The 26930-nt window shown below is 49.0% G+C and overlaps 1 protein-coding gene and 1 pseudogene across 1 annotated transcript in view; one reads left to right on the top strand and one right to left on the bottom strand.

Moving 5' to 3' along the window:
- The first annotated feature begins 682 nt into the window (after positions 1 to 682).
- Positions 683 to 26930, top strand: part of ITGB3 (integrin subunit beta 3) — a 30635-nt gene continuing 4387 nt past the window's right edge. Inside the window, exons 1-13 of the mRNA XM_053892148.1 lie at positions 683 to 719; positions 1022 to 1312; positions 2457 to 2709; positions 4264 to 4426; positions 5053 to 5214; positions 8001 to 8096; positions 8522 to 8611; positions 9315 to 9454; positions 10925 to 11349; positions 17292 to 17514; positions 18681 to 18781; positions 20916 to 21035; positions 26704 to 26870. Coding sequence (XP_053748123.1) covers positions 683 to 719; positions 1022 to 1312; positions 2457 to 2709; positions 4264 to 4426; positions 5053 to 5214; positions 8001 to 8096; positions 8522 to 8611; positions 9315 to 9454; positions 10925 to 11349; positions 17292 to 17514; positions 18681 to 18781; positions 20916 to 21035; positions 26704 to 26870 — 2268 coding nt within the window. The remainder of the gene's footprint in view (positions 720 to 1021; positions 1313 to 2456; positions 2710 to 4263; positions 4427 to 5052; positions 5215 to 8000; positions 8097 to 8521; positions 8612 to 9314; positions 9455 to 10924; positions 11350 to 17291; positions 17515 to 18680; positions 18782 to 20915; positions 21036 to 26703; positions 26871 to 26930) is intronic.
- LOC128774081 (U2 spliceosomal RNA) lies at positions 19965 to 20119 on the bottom strand (annotated as a pseudogene).

The following is a 26930-nucleotide window of genomic DNA, read 5'->3' as shown; positions in this document are numbered from 1 at the left end:
GGGGGTGAGGATCGAGGGCCTGAAGGCCTAAATATTGTGAAATAGGTCCAGGGAAGGGCTTTCCGGCTTTCCGGCCAGTTCTCCCAACCTGGCAAGGAGCCCTCCTGGATCTGTGCCCACATTTAGTGCTGGCTAAATGTGCTGGACGTCAGAGCAGGAAGGAACTGAAAACACCATGTCACCTGACCCCCTCGTCCCACAGGTGAGGAAACTGAGGCTCAAAGGCGTGAAATGACTTATCTGGGGTCACGTGCTCATTAGTGGTAGACCTAGCATTGAGCCTGTTTCCTGATTTCTTTCCAGTGCAGCATGCCCCCCACTCAGTACTCCAGTGTAGACACACACAGAGCTTCCAAGGGCTGTGGGATATACGCCAGGGTTTTTGGAAGGGCGCTCAATGCCCTGTGTCCAGGGTAAGGGAGGAAGCTTAAAGTGATAGGGGAGGCTCTGGTCAGTGCCTGGCATCATGGGATTCGCCCCAGCTTGTGGAGTTTATTTATAACCGACTTATCCAGGAACTATTTATAGAGCATCTCATAACAATAGCTACCTTTTATTGAGCACTTATCCTCAGGCAGGCACTATACTCTGTGTTTCATGTGCATTGTCTTATTTAGTCCTGCATAACATCCCTGTGTGGGGCGCTATTATTATCTTCACATGACAGCTGAGGAATCGAGGCATGGAGAGCTTCCGTGACTCGCCCTCGGAGCCAGCTAGTAAGAGGCAGTGCTGAAGAGTCTCTGCCAGTCTACTCCTGTGCTCTGTACTTTATTTAATACATTGATGGTTGAGATCCTCTACATTGATTTCTGGGACTCACGTGCGGGTTGCATTTCTGTTTGAAAACTGCTGGTCTAGCAGGCATCCTACTCTACTGGCCCTCTTCCTAGCTATCAATCCACCAACAGGCGCTCACCCAGCATTTCCGGTACCTCAATTTTCCCCTTCTGTACAATGGGCTCTCTTAGGAGGGACCACCCGAGTTCATTTATGCTGGTTTAGCTCCGGAGTGCTGGGTAAACTCTAGGCTGTTGGGAGTTGGCAAAGCCTGGAGGACGCAGAGAGCCACATGGCTCTGACCACAGGGCCTCACCTTGGGCTCTTGTCTTACAGGCCCTCCCTCTGGGCTCGCCCCGCTGTAACCTGAAAGAGAATCTGCTGAAGGATGACTGTGCGTTGGAGTCCATCGAGTTCCCCGTCAGTGAGGCCCGCATCTTAGAGGCCAGGCCCCTCAGCGACAAGGGCTCTGGAGACAGCTCCCAGATTACTCAAGTCAGCCCCCAGAGGATTGCGCTCCGGCTCCGGCCAGGTAGGGATGGGGCTCTTTCTGGGGAGAGATCCCGGACAGATGGGCACAGGGTACAAGGTGGAGGCCTGAACCTTGGGGATGTAGCTCACAATGGAAATGGGGTGGGAAGAGAAGGATGTTGGGGGTGGTATGGGCAGGAGAACAGAAGAAAATGAAAGGTATTGGGACTTCAAATCAGAAAGATCTGAGTTTGAATCTTGACTGCCCCATATATTAGCTATCTGACCTTGCGCAAGTTACTTAACTCTTCTAAGATAGTAGGAACTGGAAAAAATGTTTATTTCTTCTTTTCCCAATGCTTGTTTTACCTAACTTATAGCTTTGTGTTGAGGCTCCGATGAGATACAAAATGAGAAAGTAATCTGTAATTGTAAGCCCCCTTTCCAGGTAAGATTAGGGCAAAGGCATGGCAGCAGATAAAATAGGGGCAGGAGACTTTCGGGGGACAAGGATTAGGCTGAGACAGGCTTTTTGAAGCATTGATTTAGACTCTCCAATTACATCAAGAAGAATTTTACCAAATACCCTCTTCATGCAAGGCATGTGTTAGGTGCTAGGGGGTTCAGAGGAGGGTGGGACATAGTTCGTGCCTTTTACAGAGTTGAAAGTGTTGTGACTGCCAAAACCTCTGTGACCCTTGGGACCTAGAGGGTTAGACAGATGGGCATTTAGAAAGGGTGGAGAATTTTAGGTGGAAAAAAAAAAAAAGAGGTTAAAATAAGAGGATTGGGGTGCCTGGGTGGCTCAGTTGGTTAAGGATCCCACTCTTGATTTTGGCACAGCTCATGATCTCACGGTTGTGGGATCAAGCCCCGTGTTTGGCTCAGCGTGAAACATGGAGGCTGCTTGGGTCTCTCTCTCTCTCGCTCACTCTCTCTCTCTTTCTCTCTCCCTCTGCCCCTCCCCTGCTCATTCTCTAAATAAATAAATAAATAAATAAATAAATAAATAAATAAATAAATTAATTAATAAAATAAGAGGATCAAGAATTGTAAGAGGAATAGAATTAGGGGGAGAAGAGAAAGGACCAGGGCTTTCCAGTCTGGTTTGATCAAGAAGTTACTCAATCCCAACTGTGTCCAAATCCACTTATTAAGTCTTAGAGCGGGAAAAGGAGAAAAACAAACATCCTCTTGCCTTCCAGATGATTCGAAGATTTTCTCCGTCCAAGTCCGGCAGGTGGAGGATTACCCTGTGGACATCTACTACTTGATGGACCTGTCTTACTCCATGAAGGATGATCTGTGGAGCATCCAGAACCTGGGCACCAAGCTGGCCTCCCAGATGCGCAAGCTCACCAGTAACTTGCGGATTGGCTTTGGGGCTTTTGTGGACAAGCCTGTGTCACCGTACATGTATATCTCCCCACCAGAGGCCCTCAAAAACCCCTGCTATGAGTAAGTCCCTCTCCGAGAAGCCAGGGCAGCATCACTTGCCATTGTCTCAGGCAGGTGCAAGTCCTGTTGCCTGTTTCTAGCTCTGGGGTAGATTCGTTGGCTGCCGTCTGGCCAAATCCTGTCTGTTTTCTACCTTGGTCTTCCTGTCTGGCAAGTGAGCTGGCCTGTTGATCCGGAGCATTGTGGCAGTAGAATCCAAGGCTGTTTGGAGTGTAGTAACTGCCAAAATCTTTGTGACTCTTGGGAAGAGGATTAGACAGATGGGCATTTAGAAAGGGTGGAGAATTGGGGCGCCTGGGTGGCTCAGTCGGTTGAGTGTCCGACTTTGGCTCAGGTCATGATCTCACAGTTTGTGGGTCTGAGTCCTGTGTCGGGCTCTGTGCTGATAGCTCAGGGCCTGGAGCCTGCTACGGATTCTGTGTCTCCCTCTCTCTCTGCCCCTCCCCGGCTCGCACTCTGTCTCTCTCTCTCTCTCTCTCAAAAATAAAACATTAAAAAAAATTCAAAAAAAAAAAAGAAAGGGTGGAGAATTTCCAGAAAGAAAACTCATCAGCTTCTTGGTCTTGTTACAAAGAAGTAGGAGACAAGAGAAAACGAGAGGGAAAGGAGATAAAAAAGTAGAGAGACATTTATGGATGAATAAATAGAGGAATTATAATTTCGGAAGGATTGATTCCATTGTCTCCTCATCATCAAGGTTATGAGTACTACAGAGTTAATATGCAAGGGGGATTAAGTCCTGGAGGAATATAAAAAGAGTGGAAATGATATTTACTGACCTCTCTAATAGTCTGAAAATTGATATGTGTGTTTCTGTTGACACTTTGGCTTATAACTGAATGGCTTATTTAATTGGTAAAGACCCTGAACATCCATGGAGTGTAATCATTTCAAAGGATGGTTACTGAGCCAGACAATGGATGAATTTACCTTTTCGTTTTCAGAGTTATACGAGGTACCCTTTTGACTTTCTGTCTGGGTTGTTAAGTTCCCCAGTAAAGATGTCAGCCATCAGTTAAACTGTTGGTTGGTTTAGTCTGCTGCAGATCTATCAATTTGTTGGTGGTTCACGGATATGAAGTTGTTGATGAGCTTTTGCTTTATTGTTGTGTCAGTGTTACCTTGGAGAGGTGTTAAGTCCAAGGTGATGGTAACAACTGGAGCCTCACTCTGATATAAGCGCTTTCCATGAGTCAACTCATGGAAGCCTCACAATAACTCTTAGGAGATATGACCTATCATTTTGACCCTCTCATTTTGACCTATCATATGACAGTCTCATGGCTAGTAAGTGGAGGAGCTGGGACTTGAACCCAGGCAGACTGGTTCCATAGCTCACTATCTTATCTTGGAGGCCAGCTGGAGGCAGAGCCACCATGATGACTTGGGTCATTAGAGGGGTTTGGAGTCTGAACAGTCTGGGTAGTGGCGGTTGTATGGAATCGGCCTGGGCCTTGTGCTACCCATGCTTGTCTCCCCCTTTCTCCCTCTTACTCCTCATGCAGCCTTTTCCAGTTAGGGTTTCTGCTTCAATTATCTCCCTCCCTCCACCAGTATGAAGAACACCTGCTTGCCTATGTTTGGCTACAAACATGTGCTGACACTAACTGACCAGGTGACCCGCTTCAATGAGGAAGTGAAGAAGCAGAGTGTGTCGCGGAACCGAGATGCCCCAGAGGGTGGCTTTGATGCCATCATGCAGGCTACAGTCTGTGATGTGAGTTTGGACGGCAGGGAGTGGCGGGTGTGGTTGGCGTAGATTAAAATGGGGAAGAAGGTGGTCCAACTGTGGGGGTTTCTGTGCGAAATAAGAGAGAGGAACAAAGAGTTTTGTATAGTATGAGCCGCACATTTCTCCTGTTATGCAGCCTTTGTTTGTATCGTTCCCTGGCCAGAGCAGACGTTTTTCTGAACCTCAGTGATCCCAGATGTTTTCTGGGAAGAGCATCTTCCCACCTTTTCTAGAAGGGTGTCAGAGTCAAGGCTGGATGAACCTTAGCAAAGCGGGCAGGTGTTCAGTTGGGATTTCTCTAGCCCAGCCCGGGCTCGTACTTGCCGGTGGCTTTCTAGATGGGCCATGTGATTATCACTGGAAAAGTTATATTTGGAGTTGAAGTAGGTGTCTTTCAGCTGCCTGAACTAATCAGCTGAGACTCTTTTCCTAAGAGACAGAAACCTTCAACTTGGAAAAGCTCTGGCTTGTGTTCTGAGGACTGGGACTGAGGCCCCTCTTCGAGACGACTTGTTCAGCCCTTCACGCGTGGAAGTCCTTGGATCTTTGTTTTCTACCAATGATGTGGCTTAAGTTGCTTTCTCTCTTTTGCTTTTTTTTTTTTTTAACAGGAGAAGATTGGCTGGAGGAATGATGCCTCCCACTTGCTGGTGTTTACCACTGATGCCAAGACCCATATTGCGCTGGATGGAAGGCTGGCAGGCATTGTCCAGCCCAATGATGGGCAGTGCCACGTTGGCAGTGACAACCATTACTCTGCCTCCACTACCATGGTGAGATTCTTGGTACCACCTATGGTCCCAATTCACTCTGGCCAAGGCTGCCCTAACCCAGGCAGAGTCTTTGTGTGAATGTGGAAATGGCGGCACTTCCCCTGGGCAGGGTGCAAGGCTTGTTTCAGCCTGTCCTCCCGCTGCCCCCCATACCAACTGGACACCCTCACCCCCGGTACGGCCTGCACAGCCATTATAAGTGGTCCTGGCTGTGGCATTGTCGCCACCACCTCCCCTGCCTCCAGCAGCAGAAGCAACAGCAGCAGCAGCAGCATGGCATCCAGAATGGACCCAAAGGACTTTTGCAGGTCCAGCTGGGAAGCGGGCCTTCCTGTCTACTGTGCACAGATTAGCCTCTTCTTGGAATACCGCGCTCACTTGTGATTATTGGAAGAAGACAGAGGAAAAAGAGACAAAGATCATCTGAAGAATGGCGATCTGTTCCTGTGAGGAAAGGTTAAAGGGACAAAAAGGAAGAAGGTGAAAGGATGATGTAGCTGATACAGAAGACGACTTCTTCTAAGTTGTTTTCTATGGCCTTAGTAGGTCAAGTAACAGGAGAGGAGTTAAGTGGCTGTAAGCCAGGAAGAAATGTAAGACCCTCAGAATACTGATACCTGGGCATCTGGGGGGAGGTGTGAACTCTACGTCTCTTAAAGACAGTATAGCCCCTCCTTGTCTAGGTGGCTTAACGGTACACCTGTGTAAAGGCGGGAGTTCCTCGCCCCCCCCCCCCGCCCCCGCCCCCAAGCTGGATGATCTCATGAGTTCTCTGCAAGGTCTAGGATCCCAGGGACATGTTCGCAGTTCACCAGCATCCCCATTGTGGCTTGGGTTCTTTGGTGTCAGCCATGTCCAAGTGGGCAGGACCGGGCACTGGGTGAGTCAGTAATCATTGACACCTAATGTACCCAAGGCACCTTACCAGGGGCTGAGGGGGATAAAGGGACTACGTAAGGTCCTACCCTTTTTGGTTTAGTTGAGGAGACGTGCTACCAAGAATACAAGATGCATGATTGATTAGTGTGCAGTGGGGTAGCACGCTCAATAAGGGCTTTAGGTATTCAAAGGGGGAAAGCTCATCATGAACTGGGATAGTCAAGGAAGGACTCCCAGAGAAGGTGGGACCTGAGCTGGGTCCTAAGGAAGGAGGAGGGTTCCCAGAAAGAAGGCCAGTCCATGGCGGGGAGGGGGGGGGCAGCTCAGTGGTCAGCGGAAGAGGGAGAGAGGTGTATGCCGTGTGGACCAGAAGGCTGAGACCACGTTGGGGAGGATTACACACGCCAGGCTGAGGCGTTTGTCAGTAGTTGCAAAACAAGAAGAAGCTTCAAAATGGGGCTTGACACATGCTGGATGGAGAGTAGGGAGACTCGGAGTTCTGCCTTGCAGCTCCCTCCTTCCTTCCCGCTCGTCACCCGCCCCTCTCTCCTCGGAGCCCCAACATTCCCTTGCGATGCCCCTCTCTGCACTTCGCTTTGTGTCGTATGTACCTGGCTTCGGCACTAGACTCTGAGCTCCTTGGCAGCAGAGACTGTAATATGTGTATCACTCAATAAATGTTTGTTAAGCGAATTAGTGGGGGGAAAAAACGAGGCCTGACAACTAACTGGTGTGAATGCATCAAAGTCCAGTAGGAAGAAAGATGCTTGGTTTCCTTTCTTCCTTTCTTTCTTTCTATGCTTATTTATTTTATTTAAAAAAATTTTTTTTAGGGGCGCCTGGGTGGCGCAGTCGGTTAAGCGTCCGACTTCAGCCAGGTCACGATCTCGCGGTCCGTGAGTTCGAGCCCCGCGTCAGGCTCTGGGCTGATGGCTCGGAGCCTGGAGCCTGTTTCCGATTCTGTGTCTCCCTCTCTCTCTGCCCCTCCCCCGTTCATGCTCTGTCTCTCTCTCTCTGTTCCAAAAATAAATAAAAAACGTTGAAAAAAAAAATTTTTTTTTTTTAATGTTTATTTATTTTTGAAGGAGAGAGAGACAGTGTGAGCGGGGGAGGAGCAGAGAGAGAGAGAGAGACAGAATCGGAAGCAGGCTCCAGGCTCTGAGCTGTCAGCACAGAGCCCGATGCGGGGCTCGAACTCACGGACCGTGAGATCATGACCTGAGCCGAAGTCGGATGCTCAAGCGACTGAGCCACCCAGGCACCCCTATGCTTATTTATTTTAAACGTTTTATTTATTTTTGAGAGAGAGAGGGAGAGAGAGCGCGCACGTGCGCATGCATGGGTGGGGTAGGGGCAGAAAGACGGAGACAGAGGATCAGAAGTGGGCTCTGTGCAGACAGCAGCAAGCCTGATGAGGGCCTTCAACTCACAAACCGTGAGATCATGACCCCGTCAACCAACTGAGCTGCCTGGGTTCTCTTTAATGTTTATTTATTTATTTTGAGAGAAAGAGAGAGCACACGCAGTGTGCAGGGAGGGGCAGAGAGGGAGGGAGGGAGCGAGAATCCCAAGTAGGCTCCACGCTGTCAGTGCAGAGCCTGATGCGGGGATCAGTCTCATGAACTGTGAGATCATGACCTAAGCCAAAATCAAGAGTCAGACACTCAACCAACTGAGCCAGCCAGGTGCCCTGAGATGCTTGGCTTTGACCAGCCTTTGCCTCTTCATCTGTCCCTGGAGTTCACAACTGGGTTTGTGTTGCCACTTAGTCCATTGCCTCACACTGATCATGGCGTGAAAAGGTTTCAGCACCACCACCGTCTGGGCCACAGCCCAAATCAGCCAAGTTCTAAGGTGTAGAATTCAGGTGAATTCTTAACTGACTTCCACATCCTCCCATTTTACAGGATTATCCCTCTCTGGGGCTGATGACCGAGAAGCTATCCCAGAAAAACATCAATTTGATCTTTGCTGTAACGGAAAATGTAGTCAGTCTCTACCAGGTGACTGTGCCTTCAGGGATTTCGGGAGTGGGGTCTGTATTGGGTGGAGCCGTCTCTGGGAACCCAGGCACACTAGCACGGGCCATGCTTCCCAACCAGGAAAGCCCCTCCTCCAGCCTATTCCCAGGGGCAAATGGTTCCTTTTTATGGTCTCTCTCCTCCAACCTTGAACCTCACGGGATGGGTGTGTTGGTGTTTGTGGTGCTGGAGGGGAGTAATTTATTGGGGGAGAGGGGTGTGAGAAGTTCTTTATAATTTTTCTCAGGGCTGCAAAACTGCTAGGTTTGTTCCTGGAAGTGACAAGTAAAATATCCCATCCTTCCCTCAATCTTCGTTTCAAGACCCTCATTCTGATTTGGGGAGGGCTTTTGAGATCACCCTCTTCATTTAGTCAGCCTTGCACATCTCTCTGTCTTACCTTCTAGAACTATAGCGAGCTCATCCCAGGGACGACAGTGGGGGTTCTGTCTGCCAATTCCAGCAACGTCCTTCAGCTCATTGTTGATGCTTATGGGGTAAGTGTCTCGCACTGGGGTTGGGTCTGCTAAGAATCCACCTCACTCGGCATTCCCCAGGAGGGAACGCAGATTTTGGAGTCCTGGATGTGAGTCCACGATGCAGCCTTCACTGCCTTCCTCTTATTCTTCTAGAGGCTGGCTGATGGCCAGCACTGGGAGGAATGCAGCCTTCTGAGAGGGAAATGGCTCAGAAAGAATTGCCAGGGAGTGTCAGGAGCAGTGGGTGGAAGAGCTTAGAGAAGGTGGAAAGGAAAGAGAGGTTGGGGGTGGTGATGAGGAAGGACAGGGTGAGGGATAGGGCTCCAACAATAGAGAGAAGAGGGAGCTGAGCCAAGGGGAAGATGAGGTTGGTTAAAAATTAGGTAAAAAAAGCTACTATCCAAGGTGACCAGTGCTAGCCCTCCCTTTTTGCATGTCTCTGAGGCTTGCAGGAGGGTGTGGCTGGTTTAGATTTTACCCAGATTCAACTAGACACCAGGGGGCACAGAGAGAGAGAGAGGAGCAGACCTTGGGCAGGAAATATTGTAAGAAATAGGCTCCTAAGGATGCTCTCCTCTGGCAGCTTCTAAGCAAACCCCAGCACCCAGCACTGCCGCGGTGAGTCCATGGCCACCTGGTATTTTACTTGGGGTGGAATTGGTTCCTGTCTACTTCCTCTCGGCTCATCTCCTTAACCTTCTTTTGCCCCCTTTCTGCTCAGAAAATCCGCTCTAAAGTAGAGCTGGAAGTGCGGGACCTCCCCGAGGAGCTGTCTCTATCCTTCAACGCCACCTGTCTCAACAACGAGGTCATCCCTGGGCTCAAGTCTTGTGTCGGACTCAAGATTGGAGACACGGTGAGGTGGGCTGGGCTGGGCAGGGGCTGAAGCTTCAGCTCTGACCCTGGCCTTTGCCCCTGAGCGTCTGTGGGCACCCTTCCATTCCTCCCCTGCACCTTCTTCCCGAAGGTCATTACAAGTTGGATATAACGGAGCTGCCAACCTTTTCCTCTGACTCCTGTTGTCTAAACTTCTCCGCTACGTGGAGATTTTTAAAAAACTTGCGTTTAGCTTACCTCTGTTTGTTTATGCACAGCTGATTGCAAATGAAAATATTTCTTACCTTTGGCCCAGTCTCCAGCCTCCCCTAAGGTAATACCTGTCTTTCCTCTACAACGTGAAATGGCAGTCACATCTACCGATAGTTGCTGAGCGCCAACTTTGTGCCAGGCATCATTCGCTGCTGGAGATTCAACAGCAAATGGAACAGGCAAAAATACCAAATACCCACTGTCATAGACTTCCAGAACGCAAATGTTCATTTTGCCTCTCAGGTCCCTCTGTGGCCTCTATGGCTTTCTTTCCTTACTGGTTCTCTTCTGCTTCTGCCGATGGGGGGAGGGGTTGGTGAAGAGGGAGGGAAGCAGAAAGGGGGATAGCTATATCTCTATCACCGGTATCATCTGTATCTCTATCATTTCTGTATCTAGGTCCATCCATCTGTCCGTACACCTATCTATATTCTAGAACATGTGCACATATCCTGTCTAAGAAATATTGGCCGGAAAGGTGTTTGACTGCACAAGTGATGATGTACTATATGGAAATTAAACAGTAGATCCTGAGCCTTTGGTCACTGTGTGGCATCGTGTGGTGCCATATAGTGCTTTGTGTGTCTGGCTGACTGACCTCGTGTATAATCAGTCCAGCTGGCTTCATTGGCCAGAGAAGAATTTTTATAAGATCACAGGTTCTGTTCTGCTTGAGCTGGCTTATTTCACAGGTGGAATTAAAACACACACACACACACACACACACACACACACACACACACACACACACACACACATATCCAGGGGCACCTGGGTGGCTCAGTTGGTTGAGCATCCAACTTCAGCTCAGGTCATAATCTTGTAGTTCGTGAGTTCGAGCCCCACCTCAGGCTCACTGCTGTCAGTCTGTCAGCGCAGAGCCTGCTTCAGATCCTCTGTCCTTCTCTCTGCCCTTCCCCCACTTGCAGTCTCCCAAAAAATAGATATATATATAAAAAAAACCAAAACCAACCTCTCTCCTGACTGTAAATTATGTCTGTGCACCCAACCAGATACAACTGGACAACTGTGCCCAGGCTTTTCTTTTTGCTTTGCAGACCTTGGTCATTTGGAGGCTGAGGAACTCCAGGTTGCTGGGGGATGAGACACCCAGTTTGGATATTCCCGGGCAGGGCAGGGCGGGGCAGGGCGGGGCAGGGCGGGGCTTCTTTCCCTCCAGGGCTGGAGTGATAACAGGGTGCGCCTGTGTTTGAATGCGGTCTTCCTTTCCACCCAGGTGAGCTTCAGCATTGAGGCCAAGGTGCGAGGCTGCCCGCAGGAGAGGGAGAAGTCCTTCACCATCAAGCCTGTAGGCTTCAAAGACAGCCTCACCGTTCAGGTCACCTTCGACTGTGACTGTGCGTGCCAGGCCCATGCTGAGCCTTACAGCCGCCGCTGCAACAATGGCAACGGGACCTTTGAGTGTGGGGTGTGCCGCTGCGGGCCCGGGTGGCTGGGGTCCCAGTGCGAGTGCTCCGAAGAGGACTACCGCCCCTCGCAGCAGGAAGAGTGCAGCCCCCGGGAGGGCCAGCCCGCCTGCAGCCAGCGGGGCGAGTGCCTGTGTGGCCAGTGCGTCTGCCACAGCAGTGACTTTGGCAAGATCACGGGCAAGTACTGCGAGTGTGATGACTTCTCCTGCGTCCGCTATAAGGGGGAGATGTGCTCAGGTGAGTGAAACTGCACACCCTCCCGCCCCTGTACCCGCGCACGCTCGCTCGCACATCCACAGCCTCTGGAAACTTAGGCCGGGGCTTAGGTGGGCACAGGAAGGCCCAGCAGGCAGAGCCGAGTGGATGGTCCTTCCACTCCAACGGCAGAAGACAGGAAGGAGGTTCTCTGTAATTCCGCTCTGCTCCCCGCGTCCTTGCTCCTGGGGTACACAGCGGAAGGGAGCCTCTGCTCTCCTGGAGCATGGGAACGAGTGGGGGAGCCTGAAGGTGAAGACCGTTATTTTCTTTTCTTCCACCTGCCATCCTGCTAATACTTTAAATCACTGGCTCTTGATCATTTCAAGGATGCGGAACAACTCCCTTTTTAGGTTAAAAAAAAAAATCTCTGGCTGCTGGTAATTAGATTTTTAGTAGTTACAGATTCGGAAACTGCATGGTATCAGAATGCGTAGTAAAGTTGGTAGTAATTATTTTACATGAATTTGTCTTTTCATGACAAGACTTGGAAAATAGTAAAAAAGCAAGGCAATGGAGCACGTTTAACAGCCAATACACTCGGAACAATGAGTGGAAAATCATAAGCTCTTTTTACATGCTGGCACTATTTTGTTATCGCTATTGGCACTATAACGTTTTGGATTCTAGATCTGTGCTGTCAGATATAGTAGCCCCGTGTGGCTATTTATTTGTAAATTAGTCACATTGAATTATAACTTAAATAAAATTTAAATAAATTTAAGTTAAATGAAAAATGAGGGGCGCTTGGGTGGCTCAGTAGGTTAAAGCTCTGACTGCACTGCCAGGGTGTTGACTGCATAGAGCCCGCTTGGGATTCTCTCTCTCTCTCTGCCCCTCCCCCATTGGAGGTTTTTTTTTTTTTCCTCTCTCTCAAATGAACTTAAAAAAATTTAAAAAATAAATGAAAAATGAAAAATTCATTTCCTCTGTTGCTCAGGAGCTCCACGTGGCTCGTGGCATGCTGGACAGCACAGACATGGGAAAGGATTGCCATTGAGAGGCCCAGCCTGCAAACTGGGGGTTACGATTTTGGCTCCTTCTACCTGCAGGATACTTTTTGTCCTTCTCATTACAAAATTCAGTAAAGTCTTGAGGCCCACGGAAAATCTCAACCTGGTCTTTCCTTGCCCTAAAGACTGCTCCTAGGCTACTTCCCCAGCTAGACCAAGTGGAACTAATGTGAATGTCGTCTGTATGTGCTGACAATACTTGCAGAGGCAACTAGGCAGCCTGAGTAGTTCCTGGGGCACTGGGGATAGGTTTTCGCTGGATTATGGTCTCTGAGGCTTGATTCCTCAGAGACCTTGTGACAGAGAGATCAAAGACATTTGCAAGTTGTTTAGGATTGGTTTATGGGTGTATCGTGTGGTTAATTAACACAGATTATAATTGGCTTCTTTGGTGATCAAATCTATGGCGGAGATTGGCTTCCTTTGCAATGGGGCTTAAAGGAGCCGAACTAATCCAACCAGATGTTCACTTTAACATCTGCCTTTAAGAAAGCTTGATTAGAAAGGGCTGCCAGTGTGGTTCAGATGGTTAACTGACTCTTGATTTCGGCTCAGGTCACAATCTCAGGGTTTGTGAGTTTAAGCCCCACGATGGGCTCCTCCCTGACACTGTGGAGCTTGCTTAGGATTCTCTCTCCCTCTCTCTCTGCCCCTCTCCTGCTTGAGCTCGCTCTCTCTCTCAAATAAATAAACTTTAAAATTTATATATATATATATATATATATGTATATATATATGTATATATATATATGTATATGAAAACTTGATTAGAAAGGTAAATCTATGTCATTCTTTTAAAAAAAAATTAAAAAGGGGGCACCTGGTGGCTCAGTTGGTTAAGCATCCTACTTCAGCTCGGGTCATGATCTTGCAGTTTGTGAGTTTCAGCCCTGCGTCAGGCTCTGTGCTGACTGCTCAGAGCCTGGAGCCTGCTTCAGATTCTGTGTCTCCCTCTCTCTTTGCTCCTCCTGTGCCCATGCTCTGTCTCTGTCTCTCAATAAGAAATGTTAAAAAAACAATTTGATTCTAAAAAAACTTAAAAATTTTTTTTTAATGTTTATTTATTCTTGAGAGAGAGAGAGAGAGAGAGACAGAGACAGAGCATGAGTGAGGGAGGGGCAGAGAGAGAGAGAGAGAGGGAGACACAGAATCCGAAGTGGGCTCCAGGTTCTAAGCTGTCAGCACAGAGCCCGACATGGGGCTCGAACTCACAAACCTTAAGATCATGACCTGAGCTGAAGTCGGAGGCTTAACTGACTGAGCCACCCAGGTGCCCCATAAATCTATGTCATTCTAAAACATGCCCAAGTCACATAAAAAAGACTTCTTTTTATTATCTACAACATTGTTTCCTTTATTCATGTCAGCAAAATTTGACAGAGATTGGAAAAAAATGGTAGCAGGGAGATTAGGGGAGAAAGAGATCAGGCACGGACCCCCCAACAGCAGTTTGAATTAGAGGGTGAGGGAGGCATTTCAGCTCATTTTACTAGTGAATAGTACTTACATCATATTCAGAGTACCAAAAGGAATGGTAAGTTTGATGTGGGAGACCACGGGGAGTAGGGTGGGGCTGAGGGGAAGAGGGTTGTCCTACGTGAGGCCTACAGATAGCCCCTTGGGGGCACCAGGGACAGAGGGAGGGCCACTTCTCCTCCAAGCCTCCTGGTTCCTGGTCTGGTATGAGGCAGGGTGGGAGGGACCGCGGGCAGAGTGTGTTTCCTTCAGCTGCTGGCCCCACCGATGCTGCGAAACAAAGCCATCGGGTTCAGCAGCCTGCTTCCTGCCTCTCACTGGTGCAAGCACAGCTCGTCAGCAATGCGCTCCACCCAATTCAGGAGGGAACCCCAGGCAGCAGCTCAGAGGCCTCCCTCCCCCACTGCCAGCCCGGGTGTTGTGTGCCTACTGGCTGCAGGTCTGGATCCTGTGGTGCTGCCGTCACACTCCCCAGTGACGGATGCTCAGGGACACACACTTATTGAGCACCTGTTCTGTGCCAGGCGCTCAGTCCACACGGGTGAACAGGGGGCATGCGTGATTCCTGACCACTCAGTTTGTAGACCAGTTCACCATTGTCTCTTCCCTGGGCTGCTGGCCTGGTCTGTTCTTTGCTGCAAGCAGTGGCTCACGAGGGGGGCATGCTATGACTTAGCCATTTCCCCAGCCTCTGGCCTTCCCCCTCCCCGCTGGAGGCATGGTCTTTTGTGGTCATCTGTTATCAGCACTTCCTTCGGAAACATCAGGGAGTGCATCCTTCTCCCCGAGGGACTCCCCGAGGGACTCATCCTTCTCCCCGAGGGACATCCATGAGCATAGATTGATCAGACACCCCTGAGCCAGGTTCTGTGCTGTAGTGTTGTGGGATAGGGAGGCATGAATAAGACAGTTTTGCCCTTAATTAACTTACCTGAGGATAATTCACAACATGAGGCAGAACGTGCCAGATCTTAGAAGTGAGGCGTCCTTGGGGCGCCTCGGTGGCTCAGTTGGTTAAGCGTCCAACTTCGGCTCAGGTCATGATCTCGTGGTTTGTGAGTTTAGCCCCGCGTTGGGCTCTGTGTTGACAGCTCAGAGCCTGGAGCCTGCTTCCGATTCTGTGTCTTCCCCTCTCTCTGCCCCTCCACCCACTCTCACTCTGTCTCTCAAAAATAAATAAAACATTTTTAAAAAATTAAAGAAAAGAAGTGAGTTGTCCCTGGGGAATGTTATAGGAGTCTCCTGGAGAGAGACCCAGTGTGAACAGAGGAGGCCTGGGTGGCTTCATGGAGGAAGTAGGATGTCAGACAAAGGGTCGGCTCATAAGGCAGGGAGGAGTGGGGCTGACATCGGCCTGGGAGTCACGCTCTATAGGGAGAGGTCATTCCCTCTGACCTAAAATACTTGCTCCTCCCTTACCCCTCCCCCTCCCTCATCTCCACCCCTCCCCTGCTGCCTTCTTTTCTATTTCCCTCCTCTTTCTTACACTCTCTCTTCATTTCTCACCCTCCTCCTCTGACTTTGCTGTGAACCCAGGCTCAGCCACCCTTTTGCTGGAGGGATGCCAGTCCTGTGACATTACCGCACTGTAGCTTCCTTCTGAGGGCTGACCCTGCCAGGGCTCGGGCTCGGCCTGCCGGCTCCGGCCCGCCACTCTACTTCCAGCCTCGCTCCGTGGCTGGCCTGGCAGACCATCTTCTCAAAGGTTACTTTGTTTGGCCTCACAAAGGAAACACTATGGGACAAGGGTTTCTGAGGAGGCGGAGGCCTCCGGGTGCTGCCAGACCTCTGTGGCGTCTGCCTTTCCCTGTTCGGGAGCCATCACTGAAAGCTGCTTGTAGTAGACACTGTGGGGCCCCTCCAGCTGCTGTTAGGGCTGCTGATAATGGCTCACAGCTGCCCCTTCCTTGGAATTATCTTCAGCTGACAGGAGCTGTCTTGCCCTCAGACCTGGGCCAATGACTGGTGGACAAAGGTTACACAAGACCATTCCCTTTGCCTCCGGGTGGAGCGGGCTCTACTCTCCAGATATTTGGAGCTGGGGCAGCTGACCTTATGTTTGCCATCCAGAAAGAAGCAGACATCTCTTTCCAAGGCAGCAAAGGTGTGTCTGAGTCTTGAATAGAGGATGGTGCTAGGATCACTGGCAGAGAGACTCATTGACCAAGGGCCTCTAGTCAGACCCACTGGGGTCCCTGGGGAGCAGAAGATGCCAGCTAGTGTCTGTTTGAGCCTATGCACCTCGCTCTCCTCCACCATCTTGGGGCCCATCCGCTCACACAGTAACATGATTTTGAGACCCGTTGAGGTTACTTCCCCTTGGCTCCCTGCCTTTCCTCTGATTAACAGTCAGATTTTTATTATTCATCCACTTCTTCCTGATTCGGAATCCTTGAGAATGAGTCACCCTTTCTTCTGAGTTTGGGAGAGCCAAGTTTTCAAGCCTTGTTAAGTGATTAGGGGGATGTAGCACTGAGAGTTAACACCTGCATTTAACCAATCTACCCCCTACCCCAATCTCTCTTTCCCATTCCTACATTCATGCAGTAAAGTGAGTAGGTCTTTTCTACTAGGGCTGATGGCTCTCTGCAGTGCTGTGATGATACAACACAGGGCACATGCTGGTGAATGTGTGTGTGGTTCCCAGGATTTTTTTTTCTTTTTTAATGTTTATTTACTTATTTTGTGTGTGAGAGAGAGAGAGGGAGAGAGAGAATCCCAAGCAGGCTCCAGGCTGTCAGCCCAGAGCCTGATGCAGGGCTTGACCTCACTAACCAAACCGTGAGATCATGACCTGAGCTGAAATCAAGAGTCAGATGCTTAACCAACTGAGCCACCAGGCACCCTACCCAGGAACTTAACTAGGACATAAGCTCCACGGTAATAGGGACCTTTCCTGTCTCATTCACTGCCGAATCTCCAGTGCCCAGTGTGAGCTCAATAAATATTTGTTGCATAAATGGATAAAGAAACATTAATTGCATGCCTACTGTATTTCAGACGTTACGCTAATCCCTGCCGACGGACAAATTCATATGTCCTCTCTCACTGTGGAGCTCAAAATCTAGAAAGAGAAACAGATAGGCAAGCAAATGGGCTGGTCACGAGGGTTAAAATAGAGGCATATGTAAGTGCTGGGAGAACACGTAGTAGACAATTTGCTCCGGGGAGGTCAGAAAAAGTTATGGAGGGGAAGGAACTTTTGAGTTGAGCTTCGAAAGGTAAGTGGGAGTTTGGTAGCGATCACAGGACGAAAGGGCGTCAAGGCAGAGCTAGCAGCATGAGGCTAGAAGGATAGAAGGTGGTGACGCTTCCGTGGGGTGTTAATGAGTGGCCGTGGGAGGAGGGTGGATGAGGGTAAAGCTGGAGAGCAGGCTGAGCCACGGGTCGGGGCCCCTCACCTGCTGCCCGCCCCCTCGGGCTGTGTGCTTTCAGGTCACGGCCAGTGCAGCTGTGGGGACTGTCTGTGTGACTCCGACTGGACCGGCTTCTACTGCAACTGCACCACGCGCACCGACACCTGCATGTCCAGCAACGGGCTGCTGTGCAGCGGCCGGGGCGAGTGTAAGTGCGGCAGCTGCAAGTGCATCCAGCCCGGCTCCTACGGGGACACCTGTGAGAAGTGCCCCACCTGCCCTGACGCCTGCACCTTTAAGAAGTGAGTGGGCAGAGAAGTGAGTTGGAGCCAGTCGGGTGCTAGAAGGAGGGAGGGGGTCCCCCAGGCTAGAATCCCCAACCCTCCAGGTTCTTACTCACCAAAGCTTCAGGAGGAGGCGTCCGCTGCAGCTAAGAGGCTAGCTTTCCTCTTCCCACGGAAAAGTTTGGGCAAAGAGGGAGGGAGAGCCAACCATGCAGGGGCCAAAGTAGCACCCGCTGGACTCCAGTTGGAGAAACCCCTCTCCTGGGATGGCATCCTGAATCCCTGAGTTGGGAGGAAGGCTAAACCAGGGAACTTCTGGGGAACGTTCTCATGTTCCGATCGTGTGGGAGAGTTGGGCTGGAGTTATGAAGGATTCTGTGAAACAGGAGATGTTCGCTAGTACAAACTCCACTCATCTGGGGTCAGGGGAAGCTCCTGCCATTTCTCTTGCCACTTTCAGCAGGGCTGGGCTCATAGGCATGCAACCTGTGCATTTGTACAGAGCCCTGTGCTTAGAAGGGCCCCATGCTTGGTTTACCGCTCTGCTGGCACTGTCTTGTAATGCTTAGGGATTTTTGAACAAGGGGCCTGACATCTTCTTTTGTGCTGGGTCCCCAGATTACATGACCGGTTCTGCCTTTAAGGCTCCTCGAAGTGGCACACGCCTTACCTCCTGTCACACTCTCGGATGGGACATGAAGAAGTTTAATGAGGGGACTGGGGCCTTCTGCCTGCCAGGCCCTGCCTCTGGGTGAGGAGGAACTCCCACCCCTGAACTCCAGACCCGACCCTCTGGGTCCCCCAGAATTGTCTTACAGGGGTTTTTGTTTCGGTGTTTGTTTTCCAAGGTGGGGCAGCTTTCTGGTGTGTGGATGTCAGAGCTGGACTGACACACACGTAGGTTTGCTCCTCTCTCGTCTTTTTTGTTTGTTTATTTTTGAGAGAGAGAGAGAGAGAGACAGAGTGCAATTGGGGAGGGGCAGAGAGAGGGACACATAGAATCTCAAACAGACTCCAGACTCTGAGCTGTCAGCGCAGAGCCTGACGCAGGGCTCAAACTCACAGGGCTCGAACTCGAAGACGGCGAGATCATGACCTGAGCCGAAGTTGGATGCTTAACTGACTGAGCCACCCAGGCGTCCCTCTCCTCCCTTGTCTTAATCTCTGTGTCGTCTCTCTTTTAGGAAGTGTGTGGAGTGTAAGAAGTTTGACCGAGGAGACCTACATAAAGAAAATACCTGCAGCCGTTACTGTCGTGATGAGATTGAGCCTGTGAAGGAGCTCAGTAAGTTCAGCATGTCTTAGAATTGTGCACATATGCGGCTGCTGAAGTTTTCAGTTGATCCCAAAACGTGTCTATGTCTCATCAGTAAAATGGAAGAGTAATCCCTGCCTCAAAGGCATGTTGTACAGACCTGATGCACACTAGGCACTTAATAAAGGCCAGCTTCCCTGAGTCCTCTTGTGCCCTCTGCTAATTTGTTCCACAGTCCCTCCCCATTCTGCTGCTTCCCGGCACCCACAGACTCAGCAAGACCCTACAGATAACTTTTAAAGTATGTAGAAATCAACCCTAACTTGACCTCCCCAGGGAGAGGAAGACAATGCATCCCATTTTACGGATGAAGAAACCTAGGCTAGGTGATGTCAGTTTAGGAGGCTAGTAACCATTTACTGAGTTTACTTAACTGAGAGTGTTCAGCAATGCCCAGGCATACTGCTCTGCTGGTTTGGAGGGAAACCTTCACCCTTATGGATTTTAGCTAAAATCATAATGCTGTAGCCTTTTTTGGCTCTCTGGAGCCCTTCCTAGAATAAGACAGATAAAAATACAGTGGTGGGCAAAACTCTTGCCTGCAGTCATTGTAGTTTGAATTTCACCTTGACCAAAAAGGGGATAATCTTTGTTGCTGTCAGCACATCTGATGTTATCTGGGTCAGCTAGGCATTGGTTGGTCTAGGGAGATGGCAATCTCTCCTGAGATAGCTGTCTCTCACGAAGGCAGGAAACATGTTTTCAGTGAGAGCCACAGTGAGACACAGCCAGTCAGTCGGCTTCTGGCTTGGGGTGTTACAGAAAAGGGTCAGCTCTCTGGATCCTTTGGCTAATATCAGAAGAGGGGCATGATTTGGGGATTGAGTTTGAAGAGACGGCTTTTCCTCCTGAGGAGAATCGGTATGCTGTGATTAGCTCAGGCGGGCAAGACTGCTGAGAGAGATGTGAGATGTTTTTATTACCTAGACCAGAGGGGAATCTCAGGTTAGTTGAAAGTATTTCTCTTACCCCCACCCCCGTGCCATGATAATCATAAAGATAAATGCTTGTTTGTATGGAATTGTGTAACTTATAAAAGTTAGGCAAGTATCTTTTCATACACATGATCTTGTCTTTTTCTCAGCCACCTAGTAGAGTAGAACTGTGGTACTGTTGTTATCTTCATTTTGCAGATGAGGAAACTGAATCTCAGGAAAGCTACATAACTTGCCCGAACAAGTTAAGCTTAGAATGAATCTGGAAATCCTTACTCTTTCCACTGTACTCTTATACCACTAGTTTTCGGGCGGCTCATTGAGTTCAAGTCTGATACTACACTTGATCTTAGCCAAAAGGCCGAGAAACAATCATTGAGTTCAAGTCTGGTGTGCTCTGAGACTCCTGTTTTAGTTCTGTTCCATCACGTACTTGTGTTGTGATCTTGGTGCATTTGCTTAACATCATCGTGTGTCAGTTTTACCTGTCTGGTTGCATCACTATAGGACGTGGTGCAAATGATAGAGGGGCACCTATAGTTTCCCTGTCAGAATAAGAGGCTTCAGAATTAGAAGGGGTGAAGCCTACAAAAAAGTGATGGGAGTCAGAGAAGAGAGGCTGGCTCTGGAGAGGAACACTGGATCAGACGCAGAAACGGAAGAAATGTAAGGGCTTTGCCAACAAACTATTGAGAATAGTTGAGCCAGGAGGGAAAGGAAAGAGAGGGAAGGGAACACCCTTCTCTATTAGGTACTGTTCACTTGACATCATTTAGTTCTCTACCAGTGTTGTGAGGTGGGTTATCCTTTTCCTTTCATAGATGAAGAAAGAGCCAATGAGGTCAAGTAACTTCCCCAATATTACGCAGCTGACAGGTGGTAGAGCCAGGCTTTGAATCACACTGTGTCATGTGTTCTGTCATGTCCCTTCCAAGGGAAGGAATACGAACCAAAAAGGGTCTGGGAGGGACAAAATTCAGCAGCGAGGGTCATCTAGAGGCAATTGCCAGGCACAACAGCCATCTCAAGTCTAGGCATCTTGCCTAATGTCAGGCATAGGGTTTCCTGTTGCATACTTTCTCAGAAGTCCCATGACTGGGGTTTGGGGATGGCCCCGTCTTCCAGGAATTGCCTTGTTTTTCACTGTCCCATATTTTCCCCTTCCTCAGAGGATACTGGCAAGGATGCAGTGAACTGCACGTACAAGAATGAAGATGACTGTGTTGTCAGATTCCAGTACTATGAAGACTCCAGTGGAAAGTCCATTCTCTATGTGGTAGAGGAGCCAGGTACGTGAACCGCCAGGGCCCCTGACACTGCACCTATAGGGAGAGGGAGAGCCACGTTAGGCAGCAATTTCCACCCATTACGCCTCTTACACAGAACAGCCAAGTTAAGACTACCTTACAAGTGGTAAGTTAGGGCCTGTCATCTGGGGGTGGGAGATATTTAAATACCAATCTTTGTGAGAAAGTGACTTGCTAATTGAGGAGGCAGAAAAAGAAGGTGAGTAAGGAAAGGAAGAAGGTAGATATGGATCCCACGAAGGGACAAAATACATCCTGGCATTTTTTTGAGGTGACAGTATTAAGAAGTGAGGAATTTAAAGTCTGGGACTCTTCAGCATCCGCTCCACTTAAGGTCAGGTGGTTGCCAAGGGCAACCTGTTCGCTGCTTCAGAGGAAGGCCTGATGCTTTGAGGTGTTGACCTTACCAGGGTCACCATGAGACACAGTACTGGCTTTGAGGCACCAAGCCAAGGTGTTCTGAGCACTGAAAAGATAGTGCTTGCTCTCACAGCCTTCTGGAAGCAGGAGGAGCTCATCCGTCATACACAGACCAACCACAGGTTTGTCGCCATCCAGTGTAGTAGATTAGCTCTCTTCCCCTTACCACCCCCGTCTCCTTCCTTTCTCTTACACAACAGACGAAGCGATGAATCACTAGAAAATATTTTCGAGTACTTATTGTATATCAGCCAGTAGACTAGGTGCTGGGAATATAACAATAAATCAAGCAGATGTGGCACTCACAGGCCAGGGGGAGAGGGACATGTAAATTGATAGTGATACTGCTGAGGGACAAGGGCTGTGCCAAGGCGGGGGGTAGACAGGAGCTTCTATGAGTGAAGGAACAATGTCTGAAGGCAGAGACTAAGTCAGTTGGTTGCTCGTCAGTTGATTCCTACAGCTGTAGAAATTTCTTCAAATCCTCCTTCAGACCAGGGTCCAGCAAACACTTTCTGTTCAGGGCCAGGGGTTAAATATTTTAGGCTTTGGCGGCACCTGGGCGGCTCAGTTGGTTAGGTGTGTGACTCCTGATTTCAGCTCAGGTCATGATCTCATGGTTCATCGGTTTGAGCCCCACATTGTGCTCCGCACTGACAGTGTGGAGCCTGCTTGGGATTCTCTCTCTCTCTCTCTCTCTCTCTCTCTCTCTCTCTCTCTGCCCCTCACCCACTCGTGCTTTCTCTCTCTCAAAATAAATATTTTAGGCTTTGTGGGCCTTGTGGTCTCTGCCATGACTACTCTGCCATTGTAACAGGAAGGCAGCCATAGTCTATATTTAATGCACAAGCCTAAGTATATTTAGAAAGACAGGTGGCAAGCCACATTTGGCTCCCAGACAATAGCTTGCTGGCCCCTGCTTTAGGAAAGTGGGTCTCAAACTTTTCTATGTTCCCCTTGCTAAAAAATCGAGAGTCCTGAGCCCCATGCTGCTTCCATGAGCCTCTATGTTCTTTTTATTTGATTTTTTATTACATTTTTAAATGTTTATTCATTTTTTGAGAGAAAGATGGAGCACGAGTCGAGAGAAAGATGGGAGGGGCAGAGGGAGAGGGAGACACAGAATCCGAAGCAGGCTCCAGGCTCTGAGCCCAACGCAGGGCTCGAACCCATGAACTGTGAGATCATGACCTGAGCCAAAGTCAGACACTTAACCGACTGAGCCACCCAGGTGTCCCCAGCCTCTGTGTTCTTGAATAGTGCTCCTGGCAGTTGTGAGACGCCCCAATATTTGAGTGCCTCTGCTTTGGACACATCACTTCCCCTAGTGAGCCTTCTCAGACCTCCTCCATCATCCTTTCTTCTGATTCGGTTGGGTGCTCCTGTTTGAGTCCCAGAGCAGCTGTGTTTCCCTTAGATGGGCCTTCATTCCACCATTAACTTGCTTCTTTAATCACCCATCTCCCTCAGTAGATCACGTGCCCCACGAACACACGAACCATCTGTCTTATCTATCCTTATATCTCCATACTTGGCTCAGTCATCTACAGAGAAGATACTTAGTAAACGGGTTTTGAATGAGTTACTAGGACTGATTATTCGAGTTGACAGGCAGGCTTGCATACATGTTGATAACCTGCTCGGAGAACTTTGGCTGCTTGGAGAAGGAAGCGGGTGAGAGTGGAAAGAAGCTCTACTACATCCGGGTCAGCCAGGGTGTTGCTGGCTGCATGGGTACCGGAGAGCATGGCGCCCCCTACCGTGATATTGTTCACCTGCCTTTCCCAGGGCTCTCACCCTTCAGAAGGGAGAAGGAAGGTAAAGGAAAGGGTATGACCTTAATTTTATTTAGCGACTCAAGGGAAAGCTGACATGGGAAGGGGAGAGGGCAGAGTCTGGGTATGTATCTGTGGGGGAGCACATGTGGATTATTTGGCCATGACCCCTCACACTTTCCCGCCCACCTGTGTTAACACGTTTCATGGATTTTTCCACACCCGCCCTATTTGCACCTTTGTGCTTTCTCATTTTTGAAGGGCAGTACGTTCTTGCTTTGGGGTTTAACGTTACTTCATCTCTGCTATAACAATCCTTGCAGGTGCTTCTGCTGTAACACCAAAATCTTTTGGCTTGATATTCTTAGATGGACTCCACTACTTGGAATTATGGGGCAGAAAGATGGTGATAACCTGAGCTGGTACAAATAACCCCCCAGGGTGGGGGGTGGAGTAGCTTTTCTGATGTAGATTCCATCCTCCACATGAGGAGATGGGACCCCAGACCCATATTCCCTATCTTGTTGCCCTGGAATTCTGAATTTGACCTCTCTTCTCACCTACCGCCCCCAACTATTTTCAGGGGTTCTGGCTTTGTGCAGAATGTGTCATCTGAGGTCCCAGAGCATAGGAGGGGATTATTCTCATTCTCTTCCCCAACTCATGCCTTTGCGGATGGTCTCCCTGAAGGGCTGGGCCACTGCAAGGCAGTAGAGACAGCACTGCCAAAGGGCTTGGCCTTGACTGGGTGGTGTTCAGCCTACTATGTGGAGTGGGCTCCGCTGAGCTGGGTCCTTATCACTCCCAGATAGAGTTGCCTCGTCGAATACAATATGTCCCATTCAACATTTAGTACCTACTTAGGCTGAAAAATTATTGTTTATCTGAAATTCAAGTTTAACTGGATTTCCTGTGCTTTTGTCAAACCTGCCAGCCCTGCCCAGTCTTTCCTGACCTTGGGTCTCCACGATGGGTCCTCATCACCGTGGCTGAGAGAGCTCTCTAGAGACTAGCTGATCTCATCATCTTCTTCCGGGAATCCTGCCATCTACTCCTTTCAGGACAAATGCTTAATAGATGTTTTTGCCTGAAGACCTCTTGACATTCTACTTGTCCTGCCCATACTGACATGCAGAATTGAAGAGATTTCACTCTGAGGTTTGAGGGTCAGCCCTCTCTTCCCAAGAATTCATAATTGTTGTTCCCGGAAGAGCTGGTGCCCTTCACTCCTGGGAACTCAGACACTGGAACCTCACAGCCTCTCTCCAGATGCTCCTTTAATTATAGACAGGTTATGATTTGGTAGCTTGGGAAATAGCCAGCTTGGGTCTGCATCGGTGGTTGTTTTTGGGTCATGTGTGGTGAGCATAGGGTGTATGTTTAGAGAAGAAGGTGGGAGACAGTGTGGAAAGTAGGCATGACCACCTCTCCAGACCCATCAATACCCGTATATTCAAACACCTAATTACATAACACCTGAGAAGTTACTGGAGTGAGGTCACCCATCAGACACCTGTGGTTTATGGGAAGCAGAGCTCTGCAGAGCACAGTCAGCTTGGTCTTCAGAGGGGTGATGCACCTCTGTCTGTGTTGGTTGTTGACTAGGGTTGAACAGGAAGTCGGCTTTCAATAGGGTTAGGATTAAAGATGACGAAATATTTTGGGAAGGAACCCAAAATATTGTCTGGGTTGGCAGGCTTCCTGGTCTCTGTGCTAACAAGGACATTAGGTTCCCAGCCCTCAGAGATGTACATATCCAAACCAGAGAAACAAATACAAATGCCTAAGGAGCTAGGTAAATAAATTAGTGAAAACAGGTGTAACAAGAACACGAGTAATAATGGTAGCTGATAGTTATTGAGCACTGAGTCTGTGCTAGGCAGTGTTCTGAGTTCTTTAAATATATTTAACTTATTTGTTTATTTTTACAGGTTTCTTTTTTTTTAAATATTTATTTTGTGGGAGAGAGAGAGAGAGAGAGAGAGAGAGCATGCACGAGTTGGGGAGAGGGACAGAGAGAGAGGGAGAGAGAATCCCAAGCAGGCTTCATGATCAGCATGGAGCCCGATGCCTGGGTGGCTCAGTTGGTTAGGCGTCCTACTTCAGCTCAGCTCACGACCTTGCAGTTCGTGGGTTCAAGCCCCTATTGGGCTCTGTGCTGACAGCTCAGAGCCTGGATCCTGCTTCAAATTCTGTGTCTCCCTCTCTCTCTGCTCCTCCCCCACTCATGCGCACTCTCTCTCTCTCTCTCTCTCTAAAAAAGAAATAATCCTTAAAAAAATAAATAAGTTGGGGTGCCTGGGTGGCGCAGTGGGTGTTCGACTTCAGCTCAGGTCATGATCTCACAGTTCGTGAGATCGAGCCCCGCGTTGGGCTCTGTGCTGACAGCTCGGAGTCCGGAGCCTGCTTCGGATTCTGTGTCTCCCTGTCTCTCTGCCCCTCCCCCATACATGCTCTGTCTCTCTCAAAAATAAATAAACGTTAAAAACAATTTTTAAAAGTATATATTTAACTTAACTCTGCTTCATAAGTTTTGGAATTCAGTGCTATTACTTTCTCCATTTTAAACATGGAGAGATAGGAAACAGACACCCAGAAAGGTTAAATAGTTTATCAAAGGTCACATAGCAAAGTAAGTTGTCAGCCAGGATTCGAACCCTGGCGGTCTAGCTCCAGAACCCACAGTAGCACAGCCTCCATGACAAGTTAACATGTTGCCTCTGTTTAGTGGAGAAAAGAGGGTGGTGACAAGTCTGGCAAACTAGAAAATGTGTCCCATCTAAAGGGGACAGCAGCTACTCACATCTAACCAGAGCTGCCCTGTGGGTGCAGTGTTTCCAGACCTTTTTATTTATGTTTAAAAAATTTTTTTTTACTTTTATTTATTTTTGAGAAACAGAGTGAGACAAAGCGTGAGCAGGGGAGGGGCAGAGAGAGAAGGAGACACAGAATCTGAAGCAGGCTCCAGGCTCTGAGCAAGCAGTCAGCACAGAGCCTGATGCGGGGCTCAAACCCACAAAGTGTGAGATCATGACCTGAGCCGAAGTCAGACGCTCAACCGACTGAGCCACCCAGGCGCCTCTATTTATTCATGTTTTTAAAGGGAAGAAGAAGAATCTGAAGTTTTAGGGGGATAATCTCCTGATTATTCCATGCTGCCAACAAAATAAAAATTTAATCAAGCTTTTGTTTTAAATCCAGTAGAGTTAACATAAAATCAACTTTTTAATAAACACTTGAGTAGGTTAGATTCTACCGGGGGTGACCTGCTTATGACCTCTAATTTAAACTACTCAGGACAGATTATTGCTGTCTTAAATATTGGTGCTCCCCCCCCCCCTTTAAAAATTTTGATTTATTTTGTAAGCCCTGTTTCCCTCAGAGAGATTTCTAGTAATTTCTTACTTGGTCAGGTTGCCTTTACAACGTCCCTGCTCTGTGCTCTCTCCTGACAGAGTGTCCCAAGGGTCCTGACATCCTGGTGGTCCTACTCTCAGTGATGGGGGCCATTTTGCTCATCGGCCTTGCTACTCTGCTCATCTGGAAGCTCCTTATCACCATCCATGACCGGAAGGAGTTTGCTAAATTTGAGGAAGAGCGAGCCAGAGCAAAATGGGACACAGTAAGAGTCGGGGCTGGGCATTTTCTTAAGTCATTGGTTTGAGAGCCTCAACTGGAAATA

Source organism: Panthera pardus, unplaced genomic scaffold, assembly GCF_024362965.1.
Source record: "Panthera pardus isolate Hobbes unplaced genomic scaffold, ASM2436296v1 HiC_scaffold_270, whole genome shotgun sequence".
Lineage (NCBI taxonomy): Eukaryota > Metazoa > Chordata > Mammalia > Carnivora > Felidae > Panthera > Panthera pardus.
Note: the sequence above shows the minus strand (reverse complement) of the source record. Positions and strands in the feature narration are given on the sequence as shown.